This window comes from Marmota marmota, unplaced genomic scaffold (assembly GCF_001458135.2).
Source record: "Marmota marmota marmota unplaced genomic scaffold, marMar, whole genome shotgun sequence".
Classification (NCBI taxonomy): domain Eukaryota; kingdom Metazoa; phylum Chordata; class Mammalia; order Rodentia; family Sciuridae; genus Marmota; species Marmota marmota.
Genome location: NW_026000082.1, coordinates 18,623,990 through 18,645,535, shown reverse-complemented (window position 1 = coordinate 18,645,535; position 21,546 = coordinate 18,623,990). Strand labels below are relative to the sequence as shown.

The 21,546-nt window shown below is 43.4% G+C and overlaps 1 protein-coding gene across 5 annotated transcripts in view; it reads right to left on the bottom strand.

The window, feature by feature from the left end:
* Mknk1 (MAPK interacting serine/threonine kinase 1) overlaps positions 1-20,973 on the bottom strand; it is a 42,551-nt gene extending 21,578 nt beyond the window's left edge. For 2 of the 5 annotated variants that reach the window (XM_048815441.1, XM_048815444.1), the window contains exons 1-5: positions 20,865-20,973; positions 11,735-11,881; positions 4,781-4,887; positions 2,606-2,707; positions 378-475 (exon numbers count right to left, since the gene is read on the bottom strand). In XM_048815441.1, coding sequence (XP_048671398.1) covers positions 378-475; positions 2,606-2,707; positions 4,781-4,796 — 216 coding nt within the window. In that variant the 5' untranslated portion in view covers positions 4,797-4,887; positions 11,735-11,881; positions 20,865-20,973. Of the gene's footprint in view, positions 1-377; positions 476-2,605; positions 2,768-4,780; positions 4,888-11,734; positions 11,882-17,225; positions 17,248-20,864 lie in introns of those variants that run through there. The other 3 variants (XM_048815442.1, XM_048815443.1, XM_015485042.2) reach the window with 3 other exon arrangements.
* Between the last annotated feature and the right edge of the window lie 573 nt (positions 20,974-21,546).

The window sequence follows — 21,546 nt, the reverse complement described above, 5'->3', positions numbered from 1 at the left end:
GTCAAATAGTAATAGTTTGTCAAAACAGAGTCAGGCAGGGCGATTTTAAAACTGATTGTCCACTCCTTGAAGCTGACTTTGAGCCACTCATTGTTCTAAGCACTTTACGCTTATTAACTTATTTAATCCTCACAACAATTCTCTCTATATATTCTATTATTACACCCATTATACAGATAGGGAAACTGGAGGACAGGAACGTTAGATGATTTAACCAAGTAAGTAGAAAAACCAAGATTTGAATCCAGTAAGTTTAGCTTTGGAACTCAAGTTCTTACTGAGCCACCATATTATAGAATATAAAATTTATTTGGTTTAGGACAAACTGGGAATGAATATTTACAAAGTAAAGCCTGGCATCCAGATGAGACACTCACTTTGACAGCATACTCTTTGCCAGTCTGCAGGCTCACAGCACCTTGAACTTTGGCATAGGCTCCCTCTCCAAGCAATTCAGAGGTCAGCTTGTACATATCTAGGGGTGAAATGAATAAGAGGAATAACATGATGAGTCACCCTCTGCAAACAAAGATGAGAAGAAGATCTTCCATCACTAGGTCTCTGGATCTGACCACCCAGGCACACCATGTCTCTTTAGAACTCATTGACAAGAAAGATACGTGGCTTTCTGAGCTCAGTTTCTCAACAAGACCACATACAAGGCATCTTGTTCCTCATTTTAGGGATGAGGTCAGAGAAAGGGTTTCAATTCAGCACTACTTCCTGAGCACCTACTGTGTGTCAGACAGCACAGCAGGGCAGAGTGAGGAATAAAATAGAGTCCCTCCCCTCTAAGGGTCACAGTCCAGTAGTGGAGAGAGACACATACATAAGCAGCCTCAAAACCAGGTGCTGTGAGTACTGACATAGAGGGACTAGTTAGAAAAAAAGGGGGGTGGGTGGGACAGAAGAAGGAGATCTTCTTGGGGAACCTGGGGATCCTCATAGAAGGGGTGTGATTTGAATGAATAAAATTCTTGCATTTACTCATTTGCTGAGCATCTATTATGTACCAAGATCTGTGCTAAGCACTGGTGATACAAAGAGGAATAAAACACAGTTCCGATTTATACCACATACAATGGAGATCACTAAAGGTTTCTGAGAAATTTTTAGAAGTCATCCACAGGAAATCAGAGACAGTAGGAGGTTGCAAATTATGCCTTGAGTTTTTAGTTATCGAGTCAGTGGTTGTAACAGAGTAATAGAGCTGAGTTGAAAGAATGTTAGTGACCTGCCCAAGCTCACAAAGTAGAACAAGTTCTCTGTGTCTCCAGCATAGCCCTTGCCTGGCTGATCTCATCCTCCCTTGGCTCTATTCCCCAGCTCTTTTCTCTTGAGGCAACCAAGACTGAGCAGAAGACTTTAAACCATGACAGGAGATCTTATCGCTCTTAGTCATGAGAAGTATGTCACTGCAGAGGCTATCCTTAAATAATAGGAAAAACTCTCTGTGCTTATTGAAAGAGCAAAAGGCCTATTCTAAAACCCTGGAAGCAAAGGGCAGGCAAACCCCTGTACTAAGTACTTCTTTGTAGGAACAGACAGCACACTGCTGTGTGTAAGTATTTTAGGTGACATGCTTCTCTCATGGTGCACACTTCAGCATTAGCCCTTTACATTTGATAGCATGTCAGGTGGTTGGAATTCAATGTTCCTGACTCACAAAGTGCTTGTTATCAGAATCATTGTACAAAACAATCAACTTGCTGGTGTGTTCACAAGGCTGGGAAGAGGGCCCATGAGGGGAAGCTACTTCAGGTCTCACTATGAAAGAAATATAGTTGAAGAGCAGCTACTGATCCTTTCTTTCAGTCCTTAGCAGTGATCTGCTTCCCCTATGCCCAGGGATAATAGCATCAGCTATGATCCTAATGTTTTGCACATAGAGTACCCCAAATTTCTGATGACCCAACATCATGTCCCCTAAACACAACATGTACTCTTTAAAAGGGAGTCACACACATGCAGCAAAGGTAGCTACACTCTTTTTTTTTTCTTGGAGTACTGCAGACTGAACCCAGGGAGGCTCTACCACTGAGCTACATCCCCAGCATTTTTTATCTTGAGACAGGGTCTCAAATTGCTGAGGTTGGCCTCAAACTTGTGATCCCCCTGCCTCAGCCTCCAGAGCAACTAGGATTAAAAGCATGAGCCACTGCACCTAGCCGGGTAGCTACACTTTGTAGGAGTCAAATTCTCCATTTAGAGAAGCCTGCAGTGTCATCTACAGCCATGGTCCTTGGTGATTCTTGCTTCTTCTTACATGGTTGTTCTACCTCTCAGCAGCCCTATCAGGAACTGCTGGGGGCAGAGACACTGCTGGGACACACAATGCAATCTCACTCCATGTACAGCTCTGATAGACTGGTCTTTCTGCCCGCTGATGGGTGCTTGGACTGTTCAGGGGAGTACTGTGCATCATCTGAGAGCTTTTCCACCCTGTTCATTCTGTCACCCCTTCCTGTAAACCCACCCACCCCTGTCTTCTCCCATCACACAAATGACCATGGTTGGCACCAAGATCTGCATCTAGAAGAACTGGGATGCTCATCCCCTGCTTGGGGAAATACAGGCCCATGTCTAGGAGGGCTGTGGGACCAACCTTCAAACTTTCCTGGCAGAGAATCAGTGGCCCGGGCCTTCCGCTTCTTCTTCTTCCTCTTGTCACTGTCTGCGATGGGAAGAGGTTCACTGCTGCCCATCTCTGGGAGACAAGAGGAGGAGTGAGATAAACAGCACTGTACTGATTAAGCTATAAGTTTACCTGGAAGGATAAAAAAGGTAGTGGGTGGGGAGACCGCTGATGGTTTTTAAATATCTGTGAGGACTATTGATTTGTTTTAACCCAGGAGGCAAAACTAAAGGCAAAACCATTATAAAAGATCATTAACTGTGGAAAGGAACTCAGGTAGACAGGCTGGATTAGAAGAGGATAGCAGGAGCCTACTTTATCCAAGCTCATTAGCACATGGATTTAGATCTGCTACCAGTCAAACCATAGTCCACAACAAAACAAGGAATCCACAAGCAGAGCCCCACCTGTGACATTCTCAGGCCTCAGCACCAGGACTAGGCAAGAATGGGGGTGGGAGCAGGAGCTGGTGCAGATGAAATCAGAGGATTTGCACAAGGATGTGGTGAAAGCCATTCTGGGGGACTTTGGGAAGGTAATAAGAGGGCTGGCAGGGGACTGAGAATACACCCCAAATTCTTTCAAGTCCAAGAGTACAGACTTGAGTGCCTGTGGAGCCCAGAGCATCCCGAGCTCTTTCCTCAGAGAGGGTGCAGAAAGGGCTTCCTTAGAAACTGCAGTTGACAGGTCTATACCATGCTGCTAGATGAGGTTACTTATTGCAAAACCATTACTCTCTTCCTGGAAGGCACCTGGCTCCCATGTTAAAGGGAGGATGCACTGAGGCACACAGAAACTGGACAGATTGGGCAGGAAAGGGTCAGGACAGAAAGGAGCAGCAGGAGACTGAGACAGGGAAAGAGAAAAGAAGGAACCATGAGCCAGTGTCCAATCACAGTTCTGTCTCTGGGACACTCTAGTAAGGGGCCTTCCCCTGTTAAAGATAAATTACTTATAGAACATGTCATGCCCCTGATCCAGAGTGGAGCCTTAATACTCTTCGCCTGCAGTTAGAAATAATAAGATTTCTCTGAAGTCTCTGGGTCTAAATCCCCACCAGGGTGATTAAGCCTCTACATCCTTCTGAAATAGACGCACTCCAGTGCTGATGGGGCACACGGTGTGAGGGACTTTAGACCAGCCTTCAATAAACACAGGCCCTGGGTTGTTGGATTTTTTTTTTTTCTCAGAGATTTTAAAATGGAAGCTGGCTTTTTGCCTGCTGAAGGGAAAGGCCTACTCCCTTCTCCAAGGATCTGCTGAACACGAATCAGAGAAATGGCAAGTCTGCCTGGAAGATTGATTAGTGCTGATGCCCGTCTATGTGCTGTTCTCAGAGGCAAGTACATTAGGAGAGGCACACGGAATGCACTTTCAACAGTGTTATCCAGAAAGCACGGTTAAGCAGCCAAGTGTCTGACAGCTCGGGTTAGGTGCTTGCTTCCTTCTATCTTTGGAATCTGATGATGGCGTATTTTAAATTCTACCTTTAGAATACAGAACAGATAAATACACAGATAAAGGGATCTCAAATACAGAGGATCTAAAAATACTACTCCATCAATAGCTTCAAGCACAAGCTTTATCTAGGGACAATAATGCTGTATGAATTCAAAGAATTAAACACTGGTACTAGGACACCTATCCTCACCAAGGGAAATTTGAAGGAAAAAATATATGAGAAATGGTATCGTAATAAAATGCAGGGTCACTCATCTTCAGGAGCTCAAGGAGTGGGCTCTGACCATGGGGCAACAGGCCAAGGAATGGCCCTGACCTTGCAAGCACTCTAGGGTCAACTCTTATCCCACCTATTGTCTCATCAGCTCTGTAAGCCAGGTATAGAGTGGACAAATTTTGGTTTCACCTCCCCCCACCCCTCCCTACTTCTATGGGGAATCTGCTGACAAGCAAAACAGCCAACAGGCAGGCAGCATGCAGGAGCAGCGAGAGAGCTGGCAGCATTGTGACTCACAGGGGATGCTCAGACATACTTACGGCTCTAGCTAGAAAACCCTGTTAGTGGCAATTTATACTTGCTCTTTACCACAGCAGGCTGCAAACCTCTTGGGAAGCAGCATACCTCTGGGCATCGCTGCACACTCAATATTAGATTTTATGGCTTCACACACAAAGATGGAGTACCTGGTTTATTCTGCATGGATCTCAACGGAAGAGGGTATGCCAGAAGGAACAAATGGTTAAGACTTTCCTTGCAAACACAACTTGTTGAAGGAGAGTTGTTTTTGAAACTAGGGAGAAAAAATGTAAGAAGATGGTGAAGAAAAAGAAACACGCTTAACTTCCCTGTTTTCACGATGGGAGATGGGAGGTGGGAGTTGGGGAGAGGTGTTGTGCTCTCATCAAGGGGTTGCTAGTTCCCCATCTGGAAGTGGACCACTCTTTAATTTGTCTGTCTGTGGGACCTTAATTCAGTACACATGCAATCACTAAATGCTTCCACAGGTGGAAGGTCCCATGGTCAAGCTATACCTTGGCCTTCCTGTTGCCCTTGGCCTAGGAATTCTTAACCATCAAACTAGCTCAAAAGTGTTTGCCCCTTCAGCTCCCTGATAACTCCAGATGAGTTAAGGTTTGTGCAAACACAGATAGGCACTAGGCAAACACTGGGCAGTATCACTGCACAGAACTAGTAATGAGTGCGCCAGCCCCACCGCAAGAGGCTGTGGTTGGGTGCTGATTTCACTAGGCCTTGAGTACTCCAGTGCTTCTAAAGCCACAATTGTCCCCTGTGTACCCCTGTCTCTAAGGCATGGCACAGTGTCAGACACATATCAGCCCCTGGAAACTGCACCCTGAAATGGAAATGACATGAAAAGATGCACATACTGTTAGTGCAGTGTGTGTCACACAGAGTGCACACTCTGACAGAAAGGCGGCAGAGGAAGGCTATTCTGGCCTATGAATTCAGGTCAGTACTCTAATCAGTTCCCTGACACAGTCCCCCTATGACACAAAATGTTCTTAGCTTTCTAGCAAAAGACCAATTTGTTATTTTAGAGGAGGAAGTGAGCCCTCTTCAGTTTTCAGACAGAACCCAGCTGGTCTGGAGGCTCTCAGTCCTTGCCTTCCTCTTGGGCAGGCTCAGAGGCCCACATTTGTGTAATTGGTGGAGGTAGAGGTGGAACAGGAGAAGCAGCACACTGCTGGGATCAAGAGACCAAGGTAGAAGTCCTGGTTCACATATTACCAGACAGTACCTAGACCAAGTGGCTTTGCCTCTTAGAGTCTCAATTTCTTCATCTGCAGAATAGATTTAAAAATACTCCTGCCTTGTCCACCTCACACGGTTGCTATAAAGACCCAATGATATAATTAAATATATAAATGTGCTTCAAAAAACATATGTGCATGCACAAGTATGTATACATACATATGAACACACAACAGAATTCAAAATCTTGATAGAAATATACAAAACAGTTAACTACTACTACATTTAAAGGGTATGATTATGCACCAGGCACTGTGCTGGGAATTTTATATTTGTCTCATTCTTACAATAATCCCCCAAAATAAATATTTTACTGTATTTCTAGTAAGGAAACAGGCTCAGAGTAGACAGCTGGTAGGCTAAGTAACCTACTTGATGCCGAACATCCAGTTAATGGTTTCTCTGAGATTCAAACTCAATGCTGCCCCTTCAAGTCCAGGCCATCTCTAATCTGTGGTAGTTACTCTGTGTGATGGGGTGATTTTTATTTTCTTCTTATTCATATTTTTCAGTATTCTATAAATTTTATGCAATTAAATTTTTTATTTTTATGCTATTATTTTTTAATATTTATTCTTAAGTTTTAGATAGACACAATATCTTTATTTTCCATTTATGTGGTGCTGAGGATTGAACCCAGTGCATAGCACATGCTAGGCAAGCGCTCTACCACGGAGCCACAACCCCAGTGCCTACACTATTATTTTTTAAATCAAGTTTTATTTCTTAGTGAAATACATAATGATTTTTCTCTAATACATATTGGAATTTAGAATCTATGGTTTTTAAAATTGCAGCTAGATTTCTCTGTATTGAAATTCATCATTCAATGATGAAAAACTATTGGTTTGACAAATATATTAATTTTATAATTATGAAAAGCAACAAATGAAGGGGCTGGCAGTAAAGTTCAGTAACACAGTATTCACTTAGTGTGCTTGAGGTTCTGGGTTAGATCCCTGATATCACAAGAAAACATAAAAACTGCTTTTATTTTTTTAAATACTACTTTTTAAAGGAGTTACTTTATAAAAAACAGACAAAGAAATGCCCTGAACATTGGAACCTGAGAGCTGTCTGTCGCTCCCACTCCTGCCTGAACTCTGGCCAGTAGTTCAGCTTCTCTGAGAGTCAGAGAACAAAACGGGTAAGAATTAAGGGTGGGCTGCCCATGCCCTAAGGCTATTGTGAGGATCAAATAAGAAACCAGACAAAGCACACTAATTATTCACTCACCAATGCCGTATTTCCTGGGCACCTACCGATCCTTCAGTACTAGACAGTGAGAACATGAGGAACACACCTACCCTGGTAGCAGTAACACATATAACAATTTCAATATGGTAGGACAAGTGCCGTGACAGGGAAGTTCCAGGTGCTGCAGAGCAGAAGAGAGGAATCTGACTAGCTGGGCAACTGAAAGATGAGACAGCTAAGCTGGCACCTGAAGGGTAAATGGGAACTGCCCAGGGTAGGGCTGGGACAGAGCGTCTCAGACTGAGGAAAAACACCCTAAGGTCTACAGGAGAGGCGCCATGGACGGTTAGGGCCACTGTGCGTCGTTCAGGCCAGCTGAAGCATGGCACATACAGGTGGAGTGATGAAAGATCAGATCATAAGCAGTCTCAGCATCATCAATAAGAATCAATGTTTCCATTCCTAGGCATGTTTATCTTGCTTTCTCTGTTAAAACAGGGATGCATGTTTTTATATGCATAAATACATTATGTATTTCATTTGTGAAATGTGTTAGCCAACAAATACTGATTATACTGGAAGTACAGCAGGTATTAAGGATACAGATCTAAGACTTAAACTGGCATCTGCCCAGGTAATGGCCCAGAGAACTCCTAGAGTGATAGGGAGTCCCATGGGGGTGGGAAGGAGGCACATAGCAACAAGTTCTCTCCCTAGCAGGTCACCTCAAGACCCACCTTCTGAAACAACTGGGTCATTTCTTTATAAAGCCTGATGAGCCAGTTGTACTTTCCCCCAAGCCACCAGCTCTGCACTCCATACTCTCACAAAGCCTATACAGAATTCACCAGCTGTCACATCTAAGTGGGTGATAACAAACAGGTCAGGTCCGACTAACATGTGTCTGCAAACAACTCCTGCTCCCCACCCACCAACTCAAGCTCTTTCAAGGTCCCAATCTGTCTGAGCATTTCCTTTAGCTACAGGGCCTTCTAGAGAAGGTAGAGTGGAGAGAGCAAGCTGAAGAGTATAACAACGAGCTTGGCTGCCTCCTCAGGCATCAATCAGCTGAGGGCCCAAACAAATGGCAAGCTGAAACAGTGGAAGGAAACGGAGGGCTGGAGCTGTGGCTTAGTGGTAGAGCACTTGCCCAGCTTGTATGAGGCCCTGGGTTCAATCCCCAGCACCAAAACCCAAAACAGAAAACAAACAAACAATAAAGGAAACTAAGGAATTAAAGGAAATGGAACAGACACTCTCAGAGAGGAGGCCACAGCTAAGCCATGCGAGACAGAGGAAGAGGCAACACGCAGGCTGGGGAGACTGACCCAGATCATTTACTACTTTGAAATGGCAGCAGTAGTTACAGTGCACTCTATCATCAGTAAGACTTACAGTGTACACAGTCACCACAGGCCAGGCAATGTCTAAGCATTTTACAGACTCTATACTACATACACTCACTCATTTAATCTTCATAACTTTATAGGGCAAGCTAATTATTGCCCACATTTTGCAGATGAAGAAACTGAGATACAAAGAGATAGGATGGTTTGCCCTTGGTCACATTTGCCCACGTTACAGAGCTGGGACTTAAGATTAGACAGTCTGGCTCAGAAGTCAAGCTTTCAACTTTACACTGTACTTTAACATTAACACTGAAAGGCAGGAGGGGTAGCCAGTGAAAGTCAGCCATCAATGAGGATGCTGTTGTTTATAAACCTTGGCCCAGAGCTTCCCTACTGATGTGCTATGAATAAGACACTTATCCCTCATCAGGCCTCTAGTCCCTGGGCTCACAGTTCATGCAGCCAAACACTACCATTTTCTCCCAGGTGCTCTGATGTCAAAAAGCTGGGGGTGCTGGGGATATAGCTCAAATGGTAGAGTGCTTGCCTTGCATGCATAAGGCCCTGCGTGAAATCTCCAGCACCACACACACAAAAAAAGTTGGGCAGCACTGCTTTAGTTTACATAAATACAAGGCTTTATTACCACATCCTCTTTATTATATTAGTCTAAAGGCTAATCTAGTTGGGTGTGGTGGCATATATCTGTAATCCCAGCAACCAATGAGGCTGAGGCAACAGAATCGCAAGTACGAAACCAGCCTCAACAACTTAGTGAGGTCCTAAGCAATTTAGTGAAACCCTGTCCCAAGTATAAAAAGGAGTGGGGATATAGCTCAGTGGTAAAGTGCCCTTGGATTAAATCCCTGGTATCAAAAAAAAAAAGAAAGAAAAAAGAAAGTCGTGCTCTGAGATAACTTTATATTTGTATTCTGTCATATATGGAATATAAGCTACAAACCAAAGTCCGACCACATTATTTCATGGCAGTCTGGATATTAGGTGCAAGCCCACACTATTCTCCTACCAGACTTGGTGGTTGGCTGATGTGGTTTCTAATGGCATCATTACTTTGTAGGAGCCAAGGAAAGGGCACATTTAAGCAGAAGCCAATCAATTTAACATGATTAGTGCAAGGAGCCACAGGTAAAATCAGCTCAGTCAAAAGACCATCTGTTAGGTGAGATTCCGTGGAGCTAAAGTGTTATTCCTTTTGCCCAGGAAGGCTAGACAGCCTCATGCACACTTCGGGATCTCACTCAGTTGTGGTAAACCCAGCATGAGGTCTGCCCAGGGTCTGGGTGGCAAGCCACAACAAGCCTAATCAGGGCTGGGGTATTGAGATTTCCAGAGGTCAAAGGTCTAGATTAAGGCCCATCTTCTCCTTCTGATTTTGGGATCACAACAGTCTTCAGAGCCACACTGCATTTTGTGCCAGAAGGAGTGTCAAGAAGTACATGAAAATGGGGAAATGAAGCAGAACTGGACTTGTGTGAGAAGTAGAGAAAAACGTAGGCTGCTATAGATCACCAAGCTCATAAATATGGCCTACAAGGCCCTTCAATACCTGGTCCCTGTCTTTTTTCTACCCTCAACAATCAACAGTCATCCTTTCACATGAAAACGAAAATAGCAGCTCCTTCAGCATGCAGTTGAAACAATCCTATGGGTACTGGGAATTTAACACAGTGCACTTTACCACTGAGCTACATCCCCAGCCCCTACTCCCCACTTTTTGAGACAGTCTCATTAAGTTGCCCAGGCTGACCTCAAACTTGTGATCCTCCTGCCTCAGCCTCCTCAGTTAGGATTACAGGCATGAATCACCACACACAGCCATCAAGGACATTCTTACATGAAAATGGCACTTTAAAAAACTGTGAGTGTATAGTAGTGAAGAATACATTGGCTACTAGCACAGTTCAGTGTCACTGCCTAGTGCTAAGGCACTCACAGCTTCCTGTCACTCTGCAACATCAAATAGCATCTTATTTAGCACTATCATGAAAATCCTCTTGACTTTGCAGATCCCCTAGAAGCATTTCTGCATAGCACATTTGTGAACTACTGTTCTAGGCAATGGGGAGGGACTAGGGACCATGGAGGATGTGCCTAGGGCTATCACACTGGCAGTGATGTGTAGAACAAATTGCAGGCTGGGGACAGACAGGAGACTGAGTGAGGCCACTGCAACCACTCAGAAGAAGGCCAAAAAGTCCTATAGCTGGGGAAGGGATAGTAGGGATAGAAGCTAAGAGAAAGGCAAAGCATGTTTCAGTTGGCAGAAGGAAACCACAGAGGCAGAACTAGTCTGTGTCCTGCCAAACGACTGAACACAGTAGAGGAGCAAAGGCTACTAGTCTCCTTGAAGGAGGGGACAGTGTATAATTCCTCTCTATCCTTACTGCCTAGTATGCAGTCAGGCACAGAGAGAGTCCTCACATGTTTATGAATATATGCTTTTTAACCAAAATGAGGTAACCATAAGAAGAATATTGCTATCAGAGAAGGGGAGAACACAGCCTGGGGATGGGGAACAGGGGGAGACAGTGGTACCACCGAGAAGCTTCAGATGCAGATGTGTGACACAAAGTTGCAAGGACTATGGAAACTCAGAGACCAGGCTAAAACCATTTCACTCAACTCTCATCTGGCACATCTATAAATAAGACATGCTTTATAACCTTCCAGGCATCACAAAACCTCAGGTCAGAGTAGAACACAGAATATTTCAAAATGTCATCTTATATGTCATACATTAGTTTAAAAACAAACAGAAGAGATACAACAGAATTATTAGCAATGGTTCCCTGGGAATGAGATTGGCTGAGTACAAGAATTTTACATTTTATATTTCTGCTGTATTTGATTCTGGTTTGCTATGATGTACTTGTTTTTCTTTTGTACTTAAAAGTAATAAATATGTTTTATTTACTGCATGGTTTTCTTTATGAACCTCTGTTATTCTGAGGAAATGTGTTCCTCCTTACTAAGCACCTGTCTTAGACATGCCAGGCTGCTTGGCTAAGTCCAGCTGCCCAACTAAACACTGAAAACCATCAACTGCTTAGCTGATCTCAGGCCCACCCCTTCCTCTAGAAATATCAGATAATTTTAATGCTGATATTTGACATTTCAAACGATAAGTGAAATGTCCACCCAATCACCTTTTAAATAAATTTTTTAGCTGGAGTTGGACACAAACCTTTATTTTTTATTCATTTTTATGTGATGCTGAGGATCGAACCTAGTGCCTCACACGTGCTAGGTGAGCACTCTACCACCCAGCCACAACCCCAACCCTCCACACAATCTTACCTATGGGTTTTCCCAACTTTTGAGCAGCGGTCTTCAGTGAATGTGAAATTCCAAGGGAAACAATGCTGCTGTTGTATGGGTTCACTGGCTTCTGCACAGAGCTATCCTTCAGTTCTCCACCTGCTTCATCTTATCTGACACAAAAATCTTTAAGCAGAAGTAGAAAGGATTATCAAAATGCTGACTTCTCTAAGAGGCCCAGAGAAGACAGAGATCTACCCATGTGTCCCCCAGTCCTGCTAGTTACCCCAGGAAGTAGACAGGCACATGGCAGTCACAGACATCTCCAAGCTCTAAAAGTAAACAGGTGAATATCTGAAAATGCTGACACTAAGTACTGGAAGATTTAATGGGACTCCGAGTAAAATTTTTCATTTTTTGTTTCTACTATAGAATTCTAGGTCCCCAAAGATGTAACTGGGCCAGAATGAAGAGATGGACCCCTCTGTCCACTCTGAGAAGTCTTATGCAGAAGGTAAAAGCTGACACTTCTGTGCTGCCTATCTTTTAGAGACAAGTGAACTCTGTCTTCATCTCCTAGTAGCCTGGCTCAAGTCTCACAGATAAGAAGTAACAGCACCAGAAGATAAAGCAGATGCAGGCGACTCAAATGGAAACAAGGTTTTGTGCCAAGTGTGTAATTTTTGCTAGTTTCCAATGTAATGACTTAAATTTTCTGTATGTCCACTGCTATTTTTAATCCCATGGCTCTAGCTATCACGTTAAGAGTTGTTTTGTCAACTTCTCTCTATTAAATAAATATTTACTTCCCCCTTTCCTGGGAAAAAGCTCTGAAAATGCAGTTTAAATCTGAATTCTAGGCCTTAGTGCCAAAAACTTTTTAAAGGGTTTCTAACTTGAAGCTGGAAGTGTTTCATCATTTTACCTTGAACTACATGTCCCCAGTTGGATGTGTCCTTAACCTCTACCCACAGCTTCCTTCCTCCTGATTTCTTTCTGCTCTGTCAAATTACATCATCCTGCCAGTTACCCAGCCACAGAACTTTTATGTCATTTCCAGTATCTTTTTCTTCTCCGTCTGCATAAACTCTAAATGCTAACACTGTCAGGCTTTCCCTGACTCTTATATTCAGCTTCTTGAAAAATAACTCCTACTCATCTTTCAAGGCCCAGGACAGTTCCAAAAAGCATCCCTGTAAGTTGCAGAAGCACCCTTTACCTTGTTTCTAATTCACTCAGCATTTCATGGAAAACACAGAATTCCATTATAACACAGCTGGCTATACACAAGCATGTGTGGCCTTCCCACGGGGCTATAAGTTCCTCAAAGGCAGGGGTTATCTTTTTTACCTCGGTATTTCCAGCATTTAACACAGTATCTGGCACCAAAGGGCTCAGTGAATCTGAATAAACTATGTCATCCTCAAAATATCTCCGTATTGTCCCTTAGAGCCATTAACACATTGGGTAGTCCTGCCTACTGTGCTTTTTATTCCCAAACCTCTTAGACCAAATGAAATGGGTTATTCTCTCTCTTGTTGCCACCACCGCACTTCCATTGAAGGCCTTGTACACCTTTGAACTTCTCTTTGCTTTTAGTCTTGCCATTTGGTCCCTTCTCATTGCCTTTCTTAGGGGTTGGCAATTTTTTTCTGCAAAGGGACAGACAGTAAATATTTTATGTATCATGTGGTCTTTTTGTATCATGTGGTCTTTTTAGCAATTGCTCAATCTTATCTTTGCAGAGGAAAAGCATTATATATTGTATGTAAATAAATGACTGTAGCCATATGCTAATAAAACTTTATCGATACTGAACTTTGAATTTCATATACTTTCCTTGTGTCACAAATATTGACTTATTACCCCCAGCCATTAAAAAAATGTAAAAAACATCCTTAGCTGAAAGTTCATACAAAAACAGGGGGCAAGCCAGCTGCAGACTGTGGGCCATAATGTGCTAACAACAGGCCTACAGTAGAAAAGAAACAAAAATGAAACTCAGAACTCCTTTATGAACTTTGTATTATTCTGCCATTTGGAGTCACCCTGGGGCTGGGGAAGTAGAACACACATGGGCTTTCGAGTATGAGGTCTGGGATGCTAATTCTGGCCCTATAATATACTACCAAAGTAGTCTTGGACATAATTTATTTTTCTGGGACATAGTTAACTGCTTTTGACTTCAATGTCAGCATCTATAATATAGAAGCAATAATATACCTGTTGTGAGAATTAAGCGAGTTTGTGTGTATTAAGCTCATGGCACCAATGCCTGGCACTGGTTGATTCTAGCTTGTAATAAGGCTTCTGCAGATCATCTGTGGCTCTGGGAAGCAACCCTGCCACTCTGTAAGCCACACTGGGCAGTAGGAGAGAACAAAGTGATAGCCAAGCACAAAGCCAGAGGCAGACATTGGTTGTTTTCAGACACATGGTGAAGATTCTAAGGGCTCAGTTAGCCCTTAGAATTCCTCTGCTACCATTCCTAATTCTGTTGGGCCACTTTTCCTCCTTAGCAAGAACTTCTGACTTGCAAGGTGCTTAACCCCTCTTAGCATGCTCACCAAATATCTAGGTGAGCCCTGAAACCTTTCTTCATTCCTGCATCTTTTCCTTTTGGTCTGGGGAAATTCAGACCAAACACACACAGACTGGCCTGTAGTTGGGTCTTAAATAGGCTGTGCCTGGCTGGGCACCCAGTGCTCTCTCCATCCTTCATGAACTTCCTGCTGTACTGAAAATGGACTTTCTCCAGAGCTCAAGAACTAGACTTGCTATGGGAGTTTTAGAGCCCAAACCCCCAAAGTATACAAACAAGGGACATCACATTACTTTTAAGACAGAAAATATCAGTGTGGCACAGAAAAGGCTAAGGCTTAAGGTATTTTCATCCTTGTTTCAAAACCTCTAAGGGTGCCACTGTCTCTGGAATACAGGAGCTCCACTGCGGTTTCCCCAGTGTTGCCCAGACCAGCCCTCCTGTATTCTGCTTTCCTCTCCCTTCCAGAAGTCTCCACCTGCAGTCCAGCCAAAGGGGCTGTTTCTTATTACCCTAAACAATTTCCAGCCTCCCGCCGTTGTACATAATTCAATCACAGTACTTAAAAAGCTTTATTACACATCTTCCCCTAGACTGAGCTAAGGACAGGGAGGAGATTATGTCCGAGTCAGCTCAGGGTTCCCTATACCTAGCGGAAGCCTGGCATGGGGCAAACATTTAATAAATGTTAATGAATGAATCAAACTTCTGAAGTTTTCTCCCGTTAAACTGTTTTAGACTCTTATTAGTAGACTAGCACAGTCTGGGCCACTGCCAAGAAGTAGAAAAACCAAAGAGAAAGAAAAGAAGCATAACCAATGTGATCCAAGTGATGGAAAATAGGTTTTACGGGTGAGGTGAAAGCAGCCCAGGCTGTTTAGCCTGGAGAAGAGATGATGAGGCCTAACTGGATTCTAGGTTTAAGTACAGAAAAGGTTCTCATGAGAAAAATCTTGATCTCCTCTTCCCTTTATAATCAGAAGAAACTTTTACATATTCATGGAAAAGGAAATAATAAGAATTAGCTTAAGATAAGGCCAGGGGGGTTTAACCTGGATAAAAGAACCAGATTAGGCACGATTTTTCCAAAGATACTGCATTGTCGTTGTTGTTTTTGGCAAGTGAACTGGAGGAGTCTTGCTTAGCACTTTTGCTGAAAGCTGTGCAAAAGGAAACAAATATGCTGTCTGGTCCTATTTACTGTGGAGAGACGTAGGAGAAAACCCAAGTCAGGTGAGATTTTCTAATAAGCCACTGACTTTTTTTTTTTTTTTTCAGTACTGAGGATTGAACCGGGGGTGCTTTACAACTGAGCTATATTCCAGTCCTTTTAATTTTTTATTTTGAGACAGGCTCTCACTAAGTGGTCAAGGATGGAAACTGACAAAACTTTTGCCTCAGCCTCCAGATTGCACACAGCAAGCCACACTTTTTATTGACTCTTTTCCTACAGGCACTTTTTCTGGTGTCATGATTTGTAACCCTGTGACAGAATAATCCAACATTTCCAAGTTTCACTAATAGGGCAATGGAAAGAGTGAAGGCAGTGACATCAGAGTGAAATGGTGGGAGAAATGGCCCTGATGAATATATTGTCTATAAAAACAGTGCAAAAACTGACATTAATATATAATTTGAATGATTATAATTAAAGCTAACATTCATTCAGTACCTACCACGTGCCAGGTAGCATTCATATCCCTCCCCCATTTTACAGATGAAGAAACAGACTAGGCAAGGTTAAATAACTTGCTGAAGTCATACAGCTGCACAGTGACAGAGGCAGGACACAAATCCAGGCAGTCTAACTCTAGAGTCTACACCTTACTTATTGTCTTCCTACAGGAAGAGAGGCTGGATCTTGAACCTTAAGATCTCTGAATTCAGGTTCCTTCCCTTAATCTGCCCCAAGTCAGGAAGGGCAAAGCAATACATGACAGTTAGCAGGAGACAAGGCCTCAGAAGTGAAACTCAATCTCCCCTGTTACAAAGAAGGAAACTGAGACTGAGGACTCAGATGAGGATAAGCAAATCAGGGCTTGAATGCCAATTTCTTATCTCCTATTGCTCTTTCCTCCATTATAGATTCTTGTTGAAATGTGAGGAAATGAAGCAATAGAATGTGTCATATTCGTTGCTTCCCCAGAAGATTTCTGGAACAAACTGCCAATTGCACATCAGAACCCTTACCTGAATTACAAGGGTACTCATAGCCTCTCTAAACTCATTTTAAGATTCTACTAGTTAAGGACGATAGTGCACTGACTTATGGTATTGCAGGAGCTGCCAAAATGCTCACATATTAACCCAATCAAGCAAACTTAGACCAGGCACCTTCCAAACTGTGGCTCACAATTTAAGGCTCCTCACTGATGTCCCTATTCTGGGTTCTTTGCTCCAGACAGCCCCAGTCATGGCACCTAGAACCCTGCAGCAAGAGGGAAAAATCGTCAGCCTTTGAATCTAACCCTCGTAGGTCTGAACCAAGCTATGCCACTTACTAGCTACCTGACCTTGGGAAAATCACTTTAATCTTTCTGAGGTCTGGTTTCTTCATCTTTAAATTGGGAGATATTGCAGGGATTGTGAGGATTAAATAAATTATAGTGTGTAAAGCATGTGGCACATTGCAAACCACAAAGCAAACACCTGATAAATATTAGTGTTCTTTCCACCCCTCTCTACATTTGTCCACAATCCACCATTATTTCCCCTCCTCACCAGCTCTCCTTCTTTCCCCTGGCACACTTACACACACGCTGGGCATCTCTGCCTCTAGACCATCCTTCAAGCTGCTCCTTCTCCCACCCAGCATAAATTCCCCACCTTCAGGAATCCTCTGGTCAAGATGGAATTGATTTTTCCTTCTCTCAAACTCCCACTTTGTTTACATTCCTTACTACATTTACCACAGTCAGTCTGCTTTCAGTTATTTATGTACTTATCTATCTTCCCAATAACACTGCAGGGAGAAGGCTTGGAAAAGACACAGAGAGCAGGAAATGTGTTGTGGTCCTCTGTGTATATTTCTCAACAGCAGGGGCTTGTACATGGCAAGAGCACAATATGTTCTTGCTGAATTGGATCTCTCCGCCCAAGACTGGGATTCTTTATACAAAAATCCAGGACTGAGTTTTTTCCTAAAATAATTACTGCCTAACTAAGTAAACAGGCAATTTTAAAAATTTATTCATTTATTGAGTATTTACCATGTGCCTCAATACTATACATTGACATTTATTCCTATGCCTAAACTAAGATCCACTAATACTCATGTGGATTTACTTTATTCCTTTCTCCATTTCCCCACCCCCGTGGTACTGGGAATTGAACCCAGGACCTTACACATGCTAGATAAGTGCTCTACCATTGAGCTACATCCGCATCCCCTTTTTTGTTTGTTTTGAGCTAGGATCTTGATAAGTTGTCCAGGCCAGCCCTGAACTTAGATCCTCCTACTTCAGCCTCCTAAAGATGGGATGACAGGCAGGTGCTACCAAGTCTGGCCTTTTTCATTCTTCCAGCATACTCAGGACTCCTCTTGTTATATTTTTCAGCATGCATGGAGCCACTGTTGGGAGGATGTCTTTTACTCCCACAGGAAGGCAGATTTGGGAGCAAGTTCTTTGGAGAACTGTTCCACTCCACTGGGTAGGAGATGACTGCCATTAAAACCACACTAAACATCAGATCCGTGGGATCAGAAAACAGATCGGAGTGATTTCTATCTGCCTCAGTTTCCTAGTCTACAAAATAGTTTAAAGTACTAAAAACATTGTCAGCACACAGCACTCAATAAATATAGATATTATAATAATAATGTAGTGCTGAGTACGGTAGTACATGCCTGTAATACTAGCTACTCAAGAGGCTGAGGCAGGAAGATCACTTGAATTTAGGAATTCAAGGCCAGCCTGGGTAACACAGAAACTTTATCTCAAAAAACTAAAATAAATAAACATTAAAATTATTTTTAAAAATCTCAATGTAGTAAATTGGAAAAAAAAAAAGAGGACATTTCACTTCTACAATTATCTCTACCCCATGACTGATTTCTTATGTAATGTAATTTCTTAAGTCTTTCCCCATCTCTGGGTCTTTTCCCATCTGTAAAATGAAAGTGGTAGAACCAGATGGTTCCCAAGCTCCTTCTACCTGATGTATATTTTTCTGTGATCAACAAAGAATCTTTGGTTCCATATGCTGAGGCTGTTGGCAAGGAAAAATGGAATTTGTAGTTGCTGGTAAACAGAATGCTGTTTACCAAGGCCAAGGGCAGAGCAACTGATTAGTCAGCCACCTGTGAGCTTTCCCCTGCATGAACTATAGCAACAACTCTGTGGGTCTCTGAACAGAGTATAACCTCCCTCCCAACAAAACTCACAGCAAAAGCAAGACAAGAGCCAGAAAAAACAGCAGCAGTGGCTCATGCAGAATCCCTGCACTTTCAGGCCTTTGATGCCTGTAACTAGGACATCATTAATCTAAACTAGGGCCCTCCTTAGCCACAAAGAGAAGGAAAACACAAAGTCCTCTTCTGAACCTGAAAGCTCATAAAACAAAGACCAAAGCGAGTAAATAGGAAATGTCACTGACTCACTTAACCACAACATTGCAGATGCCTACTGTGTGCCAGCCCTGAACCAGGCAGAGGAGGAATGAAAGAGACAGTCCCTTGTCTGTATGGGGTGACATACCAAAGGCAGACTGTGATGAGAACTCAATCAGAAATTCAGCCTCTGCTACAGAAGTTAGGAAGGGGAGCAACTAATCCCGCAGGAGGATAAGATGCTTCACCAAGGAGATCACATGAGATATTGGTCTTGAAAGATGAGAAGAAGCAGGGAATGCAAGCAAAGGCTGGAGCAGGAATATGCAGAGAGTGTTTGAAGAACAGAGACTAGTTTATTTTGACTGGGGCAAAGGGTGAAACAAAGAGAAACAGGGCATAAAAGAGGTTGGGAACAGATTATGGGGTCTTGTGTACGAGGCTGAAGAGTCTAAACTGTAAAGCATTTCTTATGTAATCCCTATTAAGTCTTTTCCCATCTCTGGGCCTTTGTGGCAGTGAAGTCCACAAAGGTTTCTGAGCAGAGATACAATACAATCAGAACAGTGTCTCAGGGAGATCATATGGGCACACATGAAGAAGATGCAAAAGGAACTATATTACTGAATTATTATGGGACCACATAATAGGAGGCCACACACTTTCTAAGCATGTGCTGCAATCCAACAGCTCCTGTTAGAGAAGCTTCTCTCTCCCATCGTTTGTCATCATGCAATATGAGTTGATGAGCCCCCCAACCATCAAAATCTGCTAAAGCACTAGAGTAACAGGACTCCCAAAGTCAAGATCCCAGCTAGTTCTCTGCAATATAGAAGAGCAAAGCTGAGGTGGGAAGATTGAAGGATGAAAGGTAGAGAGAGGGTACCAAATCCTCCAGCTAGCTCAGTTCCATATAAAAACTCTGAGTCTCTTCTTCACATTACTCCCAGCCTATCTCTCTTTAGAGGGGCTGAAGCTAAGGATAGCCAGCTGAAGGCACCTGGCTGATGGCTGAGGATCCAGTGAGACACTATATACCAACTGCCCAACAGGCACTTAGCATATGGGCAGCAGTCAATAAGTATTAGTTCCCTCCCCATGTCACAAGGTCAGTTATACCTGTAAATCCCACTGAGGCTTCAAGGCTCAGGCCTTATCAACTCTTCTTTCAGAGTCCCTCCAGAGTACTCCAGACCAAAATGGCCCAGTTTACAGGAATCACATATTCAGTACCCATTGCATGACAGGTGCTATACTAGATGACTTACATATAATCCTATTCAATTTTCACAGTGGCCTTATTATGCCCATTTTAGAGAAGAGAAACAAGCTCTGAGAAGGGAAATGACTGGCCCAAGGACACACATCTAGGAAGTGGCAAAGGTGAAATTTGAACCCAAGGCTGCCTGATCCCAAAGCCAAGCACTTTCAACAGCACTTCATTTCTGTCATCTGCAAAAGGCCTCTGATCTTCCACTGAGTGTCCTACAGGTAGCCTGGAAGTTCTCTAAGGAAAGAGACTGGGCCTGACGCTATGACCACTCTCCACTGGACAATCACCTGCAGGTGGCAAGGCTTTAAATATTGTATTGTGAAACAAATGAAAACAGTTAAATTTCAAACAATGTAGTAAGCACAGTTCATAAATTCCTCATATGAAAAACTATTCATGATGTTGGACTGCCTGAGCCCTGAGCCCTGCAATAAGCTTGCTCTGTTCTGTTCCCTGGTTAGGACTGAGGCTAATACCGGTCACAGGTTGAGCTCTAAACCTGACACCGACAGTGATCCGACCTGTCACAACACAAACCCCGACAGACCCTAGGCACAGGCTGAGCCCTGACTGGGACATAAACTGAGTCTTGGTCTCAGCATAGACGCAGCCCCGACAGGTCTTAAATGAGCCCTGAAAACCGTCCTAAAAGAGCGTCCCCTTCGCCTGTCCTTTAGCAGCAGAATCGGGTCGTGACCTCTAGCCGCTCTGAGGCCCTGACTGCCTCCTCCCTCCCAGGAACACCGACTCACTCCAGACCCCCGCCCCGTGTTGCTCGGAGGGACATCTGCTGTCTCGCTTTTACCTTAGCTGACCACAGCGGGAGCGGTGGCGCGCACCCCTACCTGCAGGTCTCTCTGCCGAGAACGCGGAAGAGGCGGTGCTAGACCCGGGGGGAGGGCCCCAAGCAGAGAGGGGCGTGAGGGGGCGGTGCTGCGCTTGCGCCCTAATGGCCACAGAGAGGGGTGCGACCTGAGTATCTGCGCATGCGTGACATGCGAAGGGCAGGGAGAGCGCTGGCTAAGGGGTGGGGCTTAGCTCCTTTCCACGCCTTCTTTTCCTAGTTTTAGCGTCTGGAAGCCACTGAAGGGCCTGGAGGGACGAGACCTGGCAGATGCAGGTTTAATCAGTATTTACTGAACTCTTCTGCATGCCTGAAAGGAATTTTAAATTATTTTTATATATGAATAAATGCTGCTAGTCTTCTCTAAAACGGGCTAATTCTGTAAAATTTCTTTAAAACTATGGATGCCTAGAATTTCACTTCTGTGTTTGAGTAAAACATTACCTCCATTAGTAAAAAAACAAGGGAGCTGGGGTTGTGGCTTAGTGGTAGAACACTTGCCTAGTACATGTGAGGCACTGGATTTGATCCTCAGCATCACATTAAAAAATAATAAAGTATTATGTTCATCTACAACTAAAGCATATTTTTTAAAAACAAAATTTTAAAAAGTTTGTTTCTTATAGAAATACAGCTGTAAAAG